Source organism: Myxocyprinus asiaticus, chromosome 20, assembly GCF_019703515.2.
Source record: "Myxocyprinus asiaticus isolate MX2 ecotype Aquarium Trade chromosome 20, UBuf_Myxa_2, whole genome shotgun sequence".
NCBI lineage: Eukaryota > Metazoa > Chordata > Actinopteri > Cypriniformes > Catostomidae > Myxocyprinus > Myxocyprinus asiaticus.
In genome coordinates this window covers 25,849,516-25,867,336 of record NC_059363.1, presented here as the reverse complement: position 1 = coordinate 25,867,336, position 17,821 = coordinate 25,849,516, and the positions used below count along the sequence as shown (strand labels likewise).

Below are 17,821 nucleotides of genomic sequence, written 5' to 3'. Positions count from 1 at the left end.
GACTGGGAGATGTTCCGGTCCGCCTCTGATGACGACATCGAGGTGTACGCTGATAGCGTAATGTGTTTCATCAGAAAGTGTGTAGAGGACATTGTTCCGACCAAAACTATACGGATCTATCAGAACCAGAAGCCATGGATTAATAGCGATGTTCGCGCGGCACTTAATGTGCAGACCTCCGCTTTTAATTCCGGGAACGTGGAGGAGCTTAAACAAGCCAGTTATGCCCATATCAGAACAGCAAAACGTCAGTACAGGAACAAGATTGAAGGACAGTTTAACACCACCAACTCTAGAAGCATATGGCAGGGAATTAATATCATCAAGGACTTTAAAGGGAATAAAAACTCTGCCATGAACACCACTGCCTCTCTCCCGGATGAGCTAAATACTTTTTATGCTCGTTTTGAGGGAAATTACACCGCCCTTGTGGAGAGAGCTCTCGCGGCCGAAGCTACAGAGGTTAGTTCACTCTCCGTCTCTGTAGCGGATGTAACCCGATCCTTCTGACGGTTGAATATCCGCAAAGCCGCGGGTCCAGACGGCATTCCGGGCCGCGTCATCAGAGCGTGTGCGAACCAACTGGCTGGTGTTTTTACGGACATTTTCAATCTTTCCCTCTCTTTGTCTGTAGTCCCCACATGCTTCAAAACATCCACCATTGTGCCTGTTCCAAAGCAATCCAAAATCACTTGCTTAAATGACTGGCGTCCTGTTGTTCTGACCCCCATCATCAGCAAATGCTTTGAAAGACTAATCAGAGATTACATCTGCTCTGTGCTGCCTCCATCACTGGACCCATTGCAGTTTGCTTACCGCAACAACCGCTCCACTGATGATGCCACTGCATCTACAATACACACTGCTCTCTCCCACCTGGAAAAAAGAACACTTATGTGAGAATGCTGTTTGTAGACTACAGCTCAGCATTCAACACCATAGTGCCCTCCAAGCTTGATGAGAAACTCCAGGCTTAAACAGCTCGCTGTGCAGCTGGATCCTGGACTTCCTGTCAAGCAGACCCCAGGTGGTTAGAATAGGCAGCAACATCTCCTCATCACTGACCCTCAACACTGGAGCTTCGCAGGGCTGTGTTCTCAGCCCACTCCTGTATTCTCTGTACACACATGACTGTGTGGCAACACATAGCTCCAATGCCATCATTAAGTTTGCTGATGACACGACGGTGGTAGGTCTGATCACTGACAATGATGAAACAGCCTACAGAGAGGAGGTGCACACTCTGACACACTGGTGTCAGGAGCACAACCTCTCCCTCAATGTCAGTAAGACAAAGGAGCTTGTGGTGGACTTCAGAAGAAAAGACAGAGAACACAGTCCCATCACCATCAATGGAGCACCAGTGGAGAGAGTCAGCAGCTTCAAGTTCCTGGGTGTCCACATCACTGAGGAACTCACATGGTCCATCCACACTGAAGCTGTTGTGAAGAAGGCTCATCAGCGCCTCTTCTTCATGAGATGGCTGAGGAAGTTTGGAATGAACTGCCACATCCTCACACGGTTCTGCACCTGCACTGTAGAGAGCATCCTGACTGGCTGCATCTCCGCCTAGTACGGCAATAGCACCACCCACAACCGCAAAGCACTGCAAAGGGTGGTGCGAACTGCCAGACACATCATCGGAGGTGAGCTTCCCTCCCTCCAGGACATATATACCAGGCGGTGTGTGAAAAAAGCTTGGAGGATCATCAGAGACTCCAGCCACCCGAGCCATGGGCTGTTCTCACTGCTACCATCAGGCAGGCGGTATCGCAGCATCAGGACCCGCACCAGCCGACTCCATGATAGCTTCTTCCCCCAAGTAGTCAGACTTTTGAACTCTTGATCTCCCACGATCATAATACATCAGCACTGCACTTTATTACTCTTACTCTTATATCTCACACCGGACTGTCATAAATTATAATATTATTACATTAGATTCTCTCTTAACAACTTACTATCATCCGACAGCCTGAATGTCAATACAGTACAATACAACCTACTGTACATTCTATATATACTATATATACTTTTTTATTGTATTGTGTGTATTGTATACTGCACAGTATATGTTATTATTTGTATATTGTGTTGTGTGTAATTATGTGTATATTAGACTTTAATTTTGTTGTGTTAATCTGATGTTTATTGTAATTGGTATATTTCTCATCACTTTCACGACTGCTATGTTGATCGGAACTGCACCCAAGAATTTCACACACTATTGCACTTACAGTATATGGTTGTGTGACAATAAAAGTGATTTGATTTGATTTTGATTTACATCAGCACTGCTGTGATTCGGCCGCAGCGGCCTCGTGCCGTAAGTAATCACAGCAGTGCTGATTTAGGGCCATATAGTACGATTGCGAGTGTGATATTTCTTATATACAATAGTTCAATGAACAAATACATTTAAAAAATTAGGAAAAACTGAGTACGGTCATAAAAACGCATTTGTGCATGGAACTAGTTTATTACGTGGCGGATCAGAATGTGCCATTGCTGGTTCAAACCAAATGATGTGTCCAAGCCTTTGTTAGTAATTCAAAAATGTCACTTCAGAAATAGTATCAGGGCTCATGCTGTTTCTAACAAGTTACTGGATAAACAAGGATGGATGTGTGTGTGTGTGTGTGTGTGTGTGTGTGAGAGAGAGAGAGAGAGAGAGAGAGAGAGAGAGAGAGAGAGAGGGAGAGAGAGAGGCGTGTGCGATTACCTGTCAGATTTCTGAAGATCAGCTTTCTCAGTGGAAAAGTAGTGGTCCAAGCGTGGGTATTTCTACCTATTTTGTGGTAGCCGGTGCGCAAGAGTCGATCACTATAGAAATCGCAATGTCCTCCATTTTAAACAGTGTGTCCACTCCAATGTGGAAAGTCAGATAAGAGGTAAGCGCCTTCAGTTTGTGTAATTAATCAGTCTGTTGTGTCTCTCAGCTGTGATGAGCCTTAATGCTGAAGTGGTTCGTTTAAAGCCATTTCCTAGCTTTAGTAGTGTAGCAGTGATCACGGGGCGCTGTTGTATGTAAACACTGGCTGAGACGGTTTCACTTCACGTCACCTATCTGGCTCATATTACACATAAAAATGATCTTTTGCCACCACCTGCTGGCTAACATATGTAATGTAAAAAAAAAATAGATGTTAAAAAGAGACACATAGCCTACAGTAGCTCTTAACACATATGCACTGCTCTTACACTTTAGTTTAGAACAGCACGAACACAAGCGGATTGATACACATAGTGAAGCGTCCGAGTGCTGATGGTGTGAGACCATCAGTGCTCATGGAACGTCTCTCGTCCAATCAGATTCGAGGACCGGAACTAACTGTTGTATATGTATATATATATATACACACACACAACAGTAAATATAGTGATCGACTCTTCCACACCGGCTACCGCGAAATAGGTAGAAATACCCACACTTGGACCGCTACTTTTCCACTGAGAAAGCTGATCTTCAGAAATCTGACAGCATCTCTGCTTGGGAGTGGCAACAGGTGATCGCAAACGCTCTCTCTCTCTCTCTCTCACACTCACACACACACCTACACACACACACATCCATCCTTGTTTATCCAATAACTTGTTAGAAAAAGCATAAGCCATGATACTATTTCTGAAGTGACAGTTTTGAATTATTAACAGAGGCTTGGACGCATCATTTGGTTTGAACCAGCAATGGCACATTCTGATCTGCCACGTAATAAACTAGTTCCATGCACAAATGCGTTTTTAATGACCGTACTCAGTTTTTCCTAATTTTCTAAAATGTATTTGTTCATTGAACTATTGTATATAAGAAATATCACACTCGCAATCGTACTATATGGCCCTAAATCAGCACTGCTGTGATTACCTACGGCACGAGGCCGCTGCGGCCGAATCACAGCAGTGCTGATGTAGGGCCATATCACACTCCTGCTCGTGTGATATTGCTTAAATATATATATATATATATATATATATATATATATATATTGATTATTTTAATATGTGACAATAAGGAGACAACAAAGTGCTACAAGAAACATTACACTAGCACAGCCTTGAAATGGTTGAATATAGTTTAGCAGACAAATTAGATATGTACAAAAATAATTGACCCGTGAACACCACAATTGACTAATTAGAATAAAGTATTCCAGAGAGCTGTGTAATAATATACTTTAAGTATTTTTTACACAATTGTAAATTTAGTTATGCTTATAAATTGGAGTAGAACAAATAGATGAAGAGCTGCATGCATGTTTTGACTTTTCAAGAATTGTTGCATACTGAATTTCAACAACCATGCAATGAAGAGTCCTTATACAGTTCTGTGCTGTGATTCTATCCTATAGCCAAAAGGGGGCAACATACAATACAGTAAATGATACTACTCTCACAGTCTTCCCAGAACATAACCACTCATAATACTTGTTTCATCCTCTGAATTTGCAGGCTGCACATTTCATGAATCTTATGTCCTAAAATAATTTAAAGCTGAATTGAGTAATTTCTGTGCCACTAGCTTAACCAAATAATCAAAGCTTTAAACAGATTCCAAAAAACCTCTCATCTTCAATTGGTTGTAAAAACAGATAGTTCCACCCCAAACTCACACCACTGGTCAAGTCAGTGTTTCTGTGTTGGACTGGACGGGCAGCACAAAAAAGCAGAGGAACGTTTTGATGGTGCCACTGTGTTACACTTCTAGGTCAAATTAACCAACATGTTTTACAAATAGTTGACTCTGTGTATTAAGCTAGGACAGGAGAAAAATCAACATTCATTGAATTAAATCGTAATGGAAGTAATGACAACATGCCATTAATTCATCCCTCTCTTCTGTCCCTAGATTTTCATCTCAGTGAATTGTCTGAGTACAGACTTTTCCTCTCAGAAGGGAGTGAAGGGCCTGCCGCTCAACATTCAGATCGACACCTACAGCTACAACAACCGCAGTAATAAACCCATCCACCGCGCTTACTGCCAGATCAAGGTCTTCTGCGACAAGGGTGCAGAACGCAAGATCCGCGATGAGGAGAGGAAACAATCTCGTAGGAAGGGCAAGTGTCCCGACATCAACCCTTCTTTGGGAAACTGTAAGCACTGCTTCTTTAACATTAAGAAGTTGACTGATGGGGTTTCTTGGTATAGAATAGTGATTTGATTCTCAATCTATCCTTTTTTAATTTCTCCTCAGTTGGGGTGGATGTTAAGGTGCCCCTCCTGCACAAACGCAGTGACATCACAATTTTTAAGACAATGACTGACTTCGAGACACAGCCTGTCCTCTTCATTCCCGATATCCACTTCTCTACACTCCAACGTCATGTGAGTGCTAGTTTAATGTTCAAACCCTGTGTAAAAACATTTGTGTATGGCATAAGTTTCACACCCAAATCTGTAAATGAAGAGTAAATAATATACCATGTAGATCTTTTATAATCTCTTTGAAACAATTGCTGGCCAATAAGTGCTTATATGCTCTATAGACCAGAAAATTTCTAAACCCTGATAGCACATGTACAATACATTACCCAGACATCTATTTAATGTGTGTATTTACATCTGGAAGACATATGTTTTAGGTTGTTTGCTCATCTGCAATACATCTGTTTCCTTTCGGATGTCAATAAGACATTCAGCAGATGTCTTTGAGACATTTATGATTTAGAATGTTTGTAAATCTGATCTATTTAAGATGTTTAGCAGATGTTAATTAGAATGCGATGCTTTCCAGATTAAACACCAGTAAGCTATCTGGGAAGCAAGTATGGTATTTGAGTATTTTTTTCCCGTTATGTCTTTATGTAAAGCATTTATTTTGATTCCCCTGCTGCAAAGTGATAAAAGACTTTTCTAGAGACAATTTCAGAGTACATACCTTCTCTTATTTTTGTGAGAGTTCTTTGGCCTTGGCACCTGAACTTGCTGGGAGAGCACTGTGAAAACGTGTGTTATATTATGTCTTTGTCAGATTTATGAAACTCAGGTTCACTGTGCTCTGCAAGTATACAGCTTATATATCCTGCAGTAGACACGTAACTTAAACAGTGCATGTAATACAACAGTGCGCCTAAGGACAGGTGATAAGAAAATGTAGTATGATAACGTGCATGCTTTTTTTTTTTTTTTATCCCTTTTTCTCCCAATTTGGAATGCCCAGTTCCCACTACTTAGTAGGTCCTCGTGGTGGCATGGTTACTCACCTCTGTCCGGGTGGCGGAGGACAAGTCTCAGTTGCCTCCGCTTCTGAGAATGTCAATCCGTGCATTTTATCTCGTGGCTCGTTGTGCAAGACACCGCGAAGACTCCCAGCATGGGAGGCTCATGCTATTCTCCGCGATCCACGCACAACTTACCACGCGCCCCACTGAGAGCGAGAACCACCCATCGCGACCACGAGGAGGTTACCCCATGTGACTCTACCCTCCCTAGCAATTGGGACAATTTGGTTGCTTAGGAGACCTGGCTGGAGTCACTCAGCACGCCCTGGATTCGAACTCGTGACTCCAGGGGTAGTAGTCAGCGTCAGTACTCGCTGAGCTACCCAGGCCCTATGTGCATGCTTTTTTAAGGTATTTGACTGACTGTGTAATGATACAACAGCCTTTGATCAAGTTAAGCTGCATTCATTTGGTGTTTATAGTAACAGACCCTTTGATAAGATGCCACTGTTGGGCCCTTGAGCAAGGTCCTTGACCCTATCTGCTCCAGGGGCACCGTATCATGGCTGACCCTGCACTCTGACCCCAGCTTAGCTGGGATACGTGAAAAAAAAAGAATTTCACTGTATATGTGCAAATGTATAATGTGTGATTAAATAAATATAATTATTATAATTATTAATTATTATAATTATAGTTATAATTATTAATTATTTTAGGCAAAGCAGCTACTAATTGTCACTTGCATGGCTTTTCCTCCCAACTTGAGAATGAGTTTGAGTGGTATTAAGGGCGCAATGATGATAGTGCAGCATTACCTCAGTGACTCTCCAGCTCCTGGATTACTCCTGCCCAGGACTTTGCATTAGAAGCACAGAATCATATTAGTTAGGCTTAGCCCAGACCCTGTTGAACCTCTATTTAGAGGCAATCTTATCAAACTTGGCATATGATTTTACATGGATTATAGGAATTAATGGTCTGGTAAATTAATGATCTGGTCATTTTCAGTTAATAATTCTATATGTATTCAATTTTGGCTTGGATCAATCAATCAATAATTTGAAATAATTGTATTTGAATGATTTATCCTTGCATTTTTAACAATTCTATTATGATTTGTTAAGAATAAGATTTGTGAAGGTTGAGCTTAATTTCCTGAAGTGAAATAAATAAAACTATATGCCAATGCCGATGACCCTATGAAGAAAACTCTCATTATAATATTTTCAGTTCTCTATCAACATCCACTTATGAGTGGCTTGCCAAAACAGCATACTGACATGCTCTTTAATGCATGCGTAAGAGCAGACTAATATAATTGAAACAGCAGATTGTCGTTGGGTCAAGGTGACCAGAATGATGTGGTTTGCCAGGAATACAGTGATTTCTTACTGTTATTAAATCTGGCGTTTATGGCATGGGTTTGGCTGTTATCAGATAGTACTCTGAGGGTTCTTGGCTAGGTATCACACCTTTAGCCCACATGGTGTTTTGATGAGTCAAAACAAGCATAATTTTTCCTGCCTTTAAGTTCAAATTACTGACATAAACATCAGTGGTGCCTGTCACTGACCCACAAATGCTTTAAAACCTTGCCATTCTTTCAAATCTGTAAGATTCTAGGTAGAAGCCTTCTTTTAACTTCACCCTGTACCTTAAATTCACACACCTGTTCACCTATACAGCTGAAATCACATGACTGCCTGTCCTACAGGAGAGCAAATGTTAGACACTCTCCTTAAACATAACCTTTGATCATCAGTTGTGTGGCATTGAAACCCAGAGTATGTCTAAAAATAAGCTTCTGGCTATTTACTCTCCACTAAAATCTGCTTTATGCTAAGGTGGTCTGATAGCTTTTGAACTGAGTATACATTTAAGGATGAATGCAAAAAAAGCTTTTTAAACTTATGATCATTAATCTTCCAAAATCTTAGTATGCATTACTCAAAAATGCTCACAGAAATCTCTGTGTGGCATTTTACATGCTAAAAAATATATGGCAATACAGTATAATATAGTGTAGTAAAAATAATATAAAACAGTAAAAGTATATTTTAAAAAGTGTAAACGTAAATATTGCCGTTTATTGCTATGCATTGTTCTATTGGTGTATATAAATCAAAGTGATTTCATATTTTTGTTCCTTGTGTTCTTTAGTGAAAAACTGTACATTGATTATTTTTATAGATATTTATAGATTTTTTTTTATCCATTTCAGAGCAAATACATAAATATTTATATATAAATATTTAATATATTCAAAAGGCTATATCACCTCACCCAAATCTGAAGCCATACAGTATATCAATGATTACTTGTGACATGACTTAAGGTTTGGTGTGTATGACTGGTTTACTAGTTTAACATTACTATTAGATGTGTGTTTGTGCCCATATTAAGCAGAACAATATCACTCAAGGTTACATGTTAATATGTGTTAATGCTTTAACCATAAAAAGCCCTGATAATGAAACAATATGACCATTTGTTAATTAATGATAGGGAACTGCTAAAATGTCTCTAGAATATTTAATAATGGTTTTTGTGCGTGTGTGTGTGTGCGTGTGTGTGTGTGTGTGTGTGTGTGTGTGTGTGTCTTTTCTCATTACAGCCTTTCTCTCCTGAGGACTCCGAGGAGGGGTAAGACTACCATTCTGTCTTTTGCTCACTTTTAGCCCATTTGTGTTTGCTTGTTCAAGATTTGAGGGGTATGACTGAAAATGTGCTTTATTATAACAAAACAGCATTTATGGACTGGAGCACTGCTCTCTGTACAGCATTTCCAGGAAATGTTCAGGTGCTGTTTGTTTCATGGGTAATGATGTACTTGTTAGAACCTCCTTGCTTTAGAGATAACCAATAGGGAGAGTGATTTCTCAGAACTACGCTCATCTATTGCATCTCTCTTTCTTCTTCATTTATTCAGCTCTGGGATAAAGAGATTACCTTATTCCGAGGAGGAGTTTGGATCACCTCCCAATAAGCTTGCAAGGACGGATGAGCCAAAAAGAGGTGTTTTAAATGGAACTGTGTTGTAACTCATAAGTTTTGTCCCTGGCCTGGATGAGACAGAATTGTTGTGTGTGTTGGCAGTTTTTTGGCACTGTAGTATCAATGTAGTATTGTTGTTATAGTGCACTGCCACTTGGTTGCTTTCAAATAACTACAAAAACACGTTAATTTAACACATGCACAAAACATTGGGGTCTCAAATTATAGACCAGTATGTCTCAATGTTACAATGCCCTGGGGCCTTAGACTGCCAGTGGCCTCCAAAGCCTCAAGCTGCACAGCCTGAGACTGCCAAAAGAAGTAAAGCACCAGGGCACTCTGCACATTCACCAATAGGGCCCATGGGGCTTTTGGCAAATACAGGGCAAGCTGACCACTATGGCCCCTGGATATTCCCAAAAATAGTGCCCTTGTCACTTAACGTAGGATAAACGCTCTGATACTCTCTCAGGGAAGGGTTCTTTATTCTTTGTGTAAAGCTAGAAAGCAACAGTATACTGTTTGCGAATATTCAGACAATGCCCAAGCTGCTGACATTAAAATATGACTTTTATGTGTTATCAGAGACTATTTGCCCGAGACACAGCACTTTTATTAAAATGAATGGGAGAAACTGAAATGGCCAATATGGCGAAAGTACAAAAGGAAGTCCCGCCTTACAGGTAAAAGAGCCAGTCACCTTTTAGATACAGACCTCGCCTGTCAGTCAGTTCGTGAATGCACATGAACATTAGGTGGACCAGCCCGGACAAATAGCGTTTTTTAGCATTATCTGAGCTAAAGAAGCACAATTTATGACAGCATAGTCAGATTTTACTTTTAGTTTTTAAATTTGTTCTTTGATTGTAATCTTGACCAACCGTTTTAGAGATTTCAGTCTTTCCCCATTCAAGTAGCTGTACTTTCATGCCGCTTGTATCAATTGAAAAAGGTGCCCGGGAGTGTTTCAAAGATGGCCGCTGAGTGGACTGACTTGCCTTGAATCGGATTTTGGTGTTATCAGTGACTACATGCCTCATTCTAGGAATAGAATCCACATGATGTCAGTAAAAGAAGTTGTTTTAATGACACATATATGCAGTAAATAATGTGTCATTTGTCATGTTTACATTATGCATTAGTGGTGCTTATGGTAATGCTAACATGCTTTATGTGGGCATAATATGCACCAGTTACCCCCAGTTATGGTATTATAAAGAATTGTGTTAATATAATCCACGTCAGATCTAAAAGGCTGGCAGAGAGGTCAGGAGGACAGGCATCAATGGGCAAAAGACAGACAAAAGAATTATGATTGTAATCATAGTGAATCTCACTTTGGGAAAAAGTGTGAATGGCTTCAGGCTCTGCAGACAAAGACATAAATGAAGAAGCATATCAAACAACAGAGTGAATGGGCACTTAAAAGTAGATTAAGAGTATTTTGGTTCCTTTTGTGGACTTATCTAAAAAAATATCACATTATATGGTCTTTGAAAATGTCTCTACCTGAATGATTGTACAGATGTTGGTAAGTTCGCAACAGCTCGGCAACTCTGCACTCTTCTATGTTCATGTTGTAACTGTATGTGTGATTTCGACTGAGTATAGAAATGAAATGTTGACGTCAAAGATGGTGGAGCACCTGATTACACCCAATGATTATGTTGACCAATGGTAGTATGTAGGTGTTTAACAGCTGGTACAAAGTTTTCCTGAAAGTTTGCCGTAACAAACTTGAAAACACCTTCTTTTTGGACAGATTTTGCTCAAAATCACACCCATTCTTTCTTTGATTTGCACTTCCACAAAAGATGTAAAAAACAAACATTGGTGGGAAACAGTAAATAAAACCTGCCAGTTTCATGTCATTGAAATCTATTGGCCCTTCTAACACGATGCCTTTTCTCTGGGTATCTCCTGCTTGTTTGCCTTTAGAATAGCAGTCATGGTCACTTGCAGGTCTGTGTGTATGTGTGTGGGTGCATGTTTATATGTATTTAGCCAGATTTCTTGCCAAAGGCAACACATCAGTTTTGGAATAGGATGTAATGTGTGTAATCAGTGTACTCCGGACTCTCCACATCACTGAACCTCCCTTTCTTTGTACTATAAGCTCAGTGTTCCCAGTAATGGACTGGGATGCTGCCCAGTCCTCCGGGGGTTTTTGGGTGAAAGGGGATGGGGGGACAGCACTGGTGTTTATGGACATGGGCAGTGATCCCAACTAAAGGTAACAGCATGTGAGGTTCAGGGTTACTAAAAGCATGCAATGGAAAAGCATATCACCACCACATGAAAGTCTTGGCAGTAGATGACTTTGCCTTTGCATTCTGGTAAACGTTATATTTTGGTTTGCAGATCTGACCTCAGTTTCAAGAAAACTGAGGTTGCAGTGTATGCACGAGTGATCATAACTGACCACATTTCTCTGCCTTCGCAGTTTTGCTGTATGTACGTAAGGAGACAGAGGAAGTGTTTGATGCCCTCATGTTGAAGACTCCGTCTCTAAAAGGCCTTGTGGAAGCGGTGAGTTCACTTCTCATTTAGGTCACAAAATCATAAAATGTTCACACTTAACATTATTCAGGGTTCTTGCACATCAAAGCATTGTTACTTTTGCTCATATTTAGTAAAAGGGATTTGATAAAACCTCAAACACTAAGGGAATTCACTAAGAATTAACTGGACTCAGTGAAAGCCCCAATTATTTGCATGCACTGTGTATGCTGGTTTAGCGCCCAATTCACTAAAGGAATTATGCAGATCAGGCAGTGGTTCAAATGTGACCACAAAATCTGCACTTGTAATGTTGTAATTCCTATCTCAGTTCTGAGCTGAGGATGCATCAGACCACCGTGATCTGGAACACTCTTTGGGGACTGTGCAGCATCACTCCATTTCTGTGATCCAGACTCATGAATTATCTTTTAACATGATGAAAGTGCGCTTTAGTACACTGCACATCTGGATATATGCCATGTTATAACACGCCATCTCCATGATTTGATCATTATTTTGTTGAACCATTGTTGCCATGATCGATAGGAAGTGTACACAAACATCTCTTTTAAATAAAATCCAGGTTACTGCCTGCTTTCCTCAGGCGGTAATAGCACAATGTTAATTGCGTTGGGCAAATACAGTTTTGTGAATAATCTAAAACTTTGGGTTTGTGCAGAAAGGAATGACAATGACTTAATTTAAATCATCAAGACGCAGCACTATTTCAGTGTTAATTGCATCTGCTTAAACTACATTATGGGTGGTTAGTGGATAAGATGAAGTTTTTGTGCTATAATACTATAGTGGTGCAAAATAAAATACAGAAGTGGTGTTTATTGAACTCACCCCTAAGGATGGTGTTGTGCATGGTACACAGGCAAGCACCACTGGTGGGTCATTTAAGGACATACTTACAGAGAGAAGGGAAAAGAAAACATTCTAAATGCTTTAACTATATAATTCTGTTTTGTTATGCATCCCTTGCACTGCACACAAACAGACAACAATGCCCACAAATTCACTTCTTTTTCCAAGCTCCCACCCAAAAATTATATATCCCATCCAAACCCACAGCTCAGTTCCTAATGCACCACAGCACCTCCCAGAAAAAAAAGAAAAACAGAAAAGAAAGAAAAACGTGGCCAAAACAGTACACTAAAATGTGGTCAGTTCAGAAAAGTCCCTGCAGTTGGAGTCTTAGTCAGTGTTTTAGTAGGGACAGTGATTTACGGACAGGGGTTTGACTGTCAATGGGGTGTGTGTATTAAAAACAAAGCAGGATGCCAAAACCACAAGAGTCAAATGAGCTCTGCACTTCAGCTCAAAAACAGATTAAACTAGCAATGACCAGAGCTGGTCAAAGCACATCCAGAAGCAGGTTTATGGAAGTTTCCATGTTTTTTATGTATAGTGTGTTAATAGAATACTACACACATGCATTGCAGCACTTCAGCTATCTATGAGAGTGAGGAAAGAGAATGTAAGGATAACGTCAGTGGGTTGGGAACACATAAAGCTCAACATCCCGCACGCCAAAATAAGATGAACTTTGATACTAGTTGGCTGGAAAACCTACTTAGGTCTACAAATGTTATGCTCTAACAGTACATGGGGTTGCATTAGTCACCCTAATGTTTTGAATTACTACTTAGAGGAGAGGACCAGTGTGTGCTCTTCAAGACTGATTCGTTTGTGTTGGATCGTGACCTGTTTGTATTGAGTAACACTGCTTCTTTTAGCTATTCAGTTCTGATACGGTGGTCATATAACAGTGTACTTATATAAGTGTATCTTCAAAAGTTTAGACACACCTACTCATTCATTATAATTACTTTTTTTTTTCCACATTTTAGAATAATATCAAAGTCATCAAAACTATGAAATAATGCAAATGGATATTTTACATTCAGTATAGCCACTTTTAGCTACCTGTTGGCTGATTTCCTTTACTCTCTGGTCCACCTCATTCATTAAAACCAAAAATAATGGCACGTTAGTTTTGTTAAGAATTGCATAGGTAGGCACAATTTATATTTGTCCACAAAACTATTTTCAAACATTTAAGCATAAGTCTTTATATCAAAAGATAATGAGAAACATAAATTCAGTCAAATGTGTCCAAACTTTTGACTGGTAATGTACATAATCAAACTATGCATCAACCCTTAAATGCAAGGGTGTTTCGCACAACATTATTACATACTCAGGTCTTTAGTGACCCAGCACATATATCTATCACAAATGGATCAACAAAATGCCCAGACAGTGTGAAATTATCAAAACATTTTCAAGAGGATTTGAAAATAACAGAATAGTATATATTCTGATATACTGATGTTTTTTTTTTTTCTTATATCAAAGAGATGACGTAACAAATATAGAACAGGATTCATTACTTCCACACTTACATTTCATGAGAGGCAACTGGCTGTCAAACACATATTGAGCTACACATAACACATGAGCTACACATATGTATTTTCTCAGGTACTTATTGAGTCTAAATAGACACACAACTTATAATTTTAGTAGTACACAAAAATGACAATAGACGAATCTTACTGTTCATGTGTTACACTTGCTAGAGTTTACTTCCACGTTGCTTCTTCGTAAAATAACAATGTCAAATGTAATTCAAGCCAATCACTGAAACATCAGCGTCACCTTGAGTAAGAAATAGCATGTATACTATGTATGTGCATGCGTGTCTGGAATACTGATATTTCACTATTGTCACAGAAAATCAATGTGATAAAGTAGTCATTTGTATGAATATAGTACTCATTAGTCTTGAAATAAACAAAGAAATATATTTCTCATGATAGTAAATTAAAATATAGATATGAAACAATCATAAAACAATATGGAAGCACACAAAAAGGTGACACTATTACATATCTTGGGTCTTTAATAACCCTATACACTTTTAGTAATTAAGCAGCTATAAAAAGATGTATTTTTTGCACTTTTGCCATTTTTTTCTGTACACTACTCAGAAGAGAAAGTTTGAGGAATACTAAAGAGGTGTGGGCAAAACTAAAACAACATTTTTTTTTTTTTAAATGGATGAGGTACAGGGGGTGGACCAATAAAGTCCCAAGGTGTGCATTAAAGGGTTAATGCTCTTATTGCTTATGTAATTGATTATAATACACAGCCTTTAATGTTTGTAACATGAACACTGTAATGTAAAGTAGGATGCCTGGCATCCTTCAATAATAACTTTCTGCTTATTGATTTGCTCTTCACCAGATTTCAGATAAATATGAAGTTCCTCTTGAGAAGCTGGGAAAGGTCTACAAGAAATGCAAGAAAGGGTAAGACACAAAGATTTGTTAAAAACTATTTTCATGTATCCTTTTATCTGTCATTGAACCACATAGTCATTCAGGGGAAAAACTAAACTATAGTCTTCCACCATCTCTGTTTTTTTTTTTTTTTCAGGATCATGGTGAACATGGATGACAACATCATCAAGCACTATTCCAATGAAGACACCTTCCAGATCCAGATGGAGGAAATGGGAGGAATGATTAAGCTCACGCTGACAGAGATTTGAAAGTTGGCTTTGTTTTTGGCCATCTTATAGACTGGTTTACACAAGTCCAGAGACCCTTACTCCTACTCTCTTAGGATACCATAGATCTTTTCTGCTTCAGCAACTTGCTGTCATCTCTTAGTTTAGTCTATAGTGAACACTTTTGGTGCCTTGTATATGAGACTAAAGTACTTCATGATTTCAGAGTGAAATAATGTAACATATATCTCTTAAGTGTTTCTGCCAAATACCTTGAAGAGTTTGAGCCATATGTTGTTTTTCTTATAGAGTATATGCAAATAGCTGATTTTTTTAAAAAAGTTTCTCAAGTGAAAGTAGTCACTACAACAATTTACTTTTAGATTTCCTCCTTAAAGTCAATGCACTGGAGATCCTATTCTCTTAAAAGGACAACTGATTGGACACTCCAGCAGAGCGTTACTGCTGTGGTAACATTTGGGGGTTTGGGGAAAAATACCCTGAGCAGTATTTAGTAAGTACAGTATATATGTGTGTGTGTGTGTGTGTGCGTGCACATTGGGATGTATAAATGAAAAAAAAATAATAATTTTAACTGGCTCATTTCACCAATTTTTAAACTCAACTCATGCATGTAGATACTATTGTCAGCATATATGAGAAATGTCTTTCCCTGGCTGGAGATATTTTCAAAATGATGTAGTCCTCAGAGTATCAGTACTTTTTTATTGTAACAAAATAATAGCATACTTCAAATAGATACTGTTTCACAACTACTGTTGAATGCAGTACACTTACAAATATAAATATCCATTACTCTGTATTTCTTGTGAAAGAAATATGATGCCAAAAAACCCTCAATATTCAAAATATGAATTTGCAGCCTACAATGATTATGCAATTCATATTTATAAAATCCCCCTCACATGTATTCACCAAAATGAGGGAATTCTGTCCAAAATTATGAGACAGGGCATGCAAAAATGTTTGAAGTGGCCCTAAAATCAATAGTGTTATATTTTGTTTAGTTGGTTACCCAGTAACCATAATATGATGCCTAATAAATCAATGCTACTTTGATCGATGATTACTTTTGGTAGAGGAGCACTGACCTCAGTGCACATACAGAAACTATTATTCAGTTAGGATTACACAGTCCCTTTTCTGACGAATGTTGTTGCTAATGAAATGTACAGCTTTTGATTCATTTTGGAAAAAAAATTCTAAATGTTACTGATCCACATTTTGCATCAAATCACTGAATGTGTATATATTTATTGACAAACTGGGATGGGACTTTTTATACCTATAGCAAAAAGGTCAGTTTTTTAATTAAGTCATTCTAAATTATCTATTTATGCAAAGATGCAAAAATCTTTTTAGTTTGTTTTTAATGTCTAATTTGGTTTTAAAGTGCATATAAAGTATTCTTATATGCAAAGATGTTATTTACCTTTACGTCTTCAGCTGTTCGTCAGACATTTTACTTATGTATCAAATACACATATTCTGTAGGCTCAAATAAAAGCCACTTTGGCCTGTGTATTGTATTTGGCTGTGTATCCTGTGGTTTTCAGCTAGCTGTATCCATAGCTGTTGTCATGGAAACAAGCTGTGCTCCAATAGCCCATCTGTCTGGTGAACAGGAAGTGGGCGTCTAAACAGAGAGCGTCTCAAATCAGCAGTGACCTCAAATACCCTTTTAGCCTCAGTTTCCCTCTTTTAAATTCTGTATTAGAGAATATGTTCACTCTCACTGTATAGAGGATTCAGATGGTTAACACAAAAAGTCCTACCTACCAACCTACCTACCTATCAGTTCAGTTTTAACACTAATGAAGAGTCCTTGAACACATCACATTAGTGCTACCCACAACATGTGCTGACTGAACTGTTTCTGTGAATGTAATGGTTACTGAGATGTAGGTGCGAGAACACACTGGTGAGTTCATCCTAATCAGCATCTTCATGAGTGGGCTTCAGAATGGAGCACGAGAGATCTGGTTAGATTTTAACCAGGCAGCAGAGCTCAATGTCCCAATACTGCGGTAAGCCATCTGCTTTCTGTTCTCTCTCTCTGTTCTCTCTCTCTCTCTCTCTCTCTGCACTTTTCCATAAACCATTTTTTTCCTGCAAACTTCTAACATTGACTAGATCAGGAATACAGAGAAAACTATAATTTCTTAGTATTCTTTAGAAAATGTGTCATGGACAGTAGAAAAAACAATGCTAAATGCATACCAACCAAATAATCATGCATATAGGGTAGCAAAATAAATAGGCTTATCATCCTATAAAAGAGAAAACACTTCCCATATCCATTGTTGTTAACATAAAAATTAATGTGGCTAATCAAACTCTTCAGGCCCAAATTCATCTGTCATTTGGAAGTAATCCAAATTAGGCAGATGCCAACATGGACAGGTTGCTTAGCATCCTGTCATCCTCAAAAACAAACAGACAAAAAATAAATAAAAACTAGGGATTCACTTGTAGCAATGATAAACACGGCTTGTGCCAACCACAAATTGTTTTGTATGATCAATTCTTGGCTTCTGAGAGCAGGAAACCATCGAAGTTTCAAAAACATTAAAAATTAACAATAATTTAAACAATAAACAAATAGTCTAGAAGTCCAAGA

General features: G+C 38.7%; 1 protein-coding gene across 2 annotated transcripts in view; it reads left to right on the top strand.

Moving 5' to 3' along the window:
• The window catches only part of LOC127410885 (grainyhead-like protein 1 homolog), a 28,508-nt gene extending 12,248 nt beyond the window's left edge, over positions 1–16,260 (top strand). For both annotated transcript variants that reach the window (XM_051646119.1, XM_051646120.1), the window contains exons 9-15: positions 4,847–5,093; positions 5,195–5,325; positions 8,779–8,807; positions 9,094–9,179; positions 11,602–11,687; positions 14,916–14,980; positions 15,108–16,260. In XM_051646119.1, coding sequence (XP_051502079.1) covers positions 4,847–5,093; positions 5,195–5,325; positions 8,779–8,807; positions 9,094–9,179; positions 11,602–11,687; positions 14,916–14,980; positions 15,108–15,222 — 759 coding nt within the window. In that variant the 3' untranslated portion in view covers positions 15,223–16,260. The remainder of the gene's footprint in view (positions 1–4,846; positions 5,094–5,194; positions 5,326–8,778; positions 8,808–9,093; positions 9,180–11,601; positions 11,688–14,915; positions 14,981–15,107) is intronic.
• Positions 16,261–17,821: the final 1,561 nt, after the last annotated feature.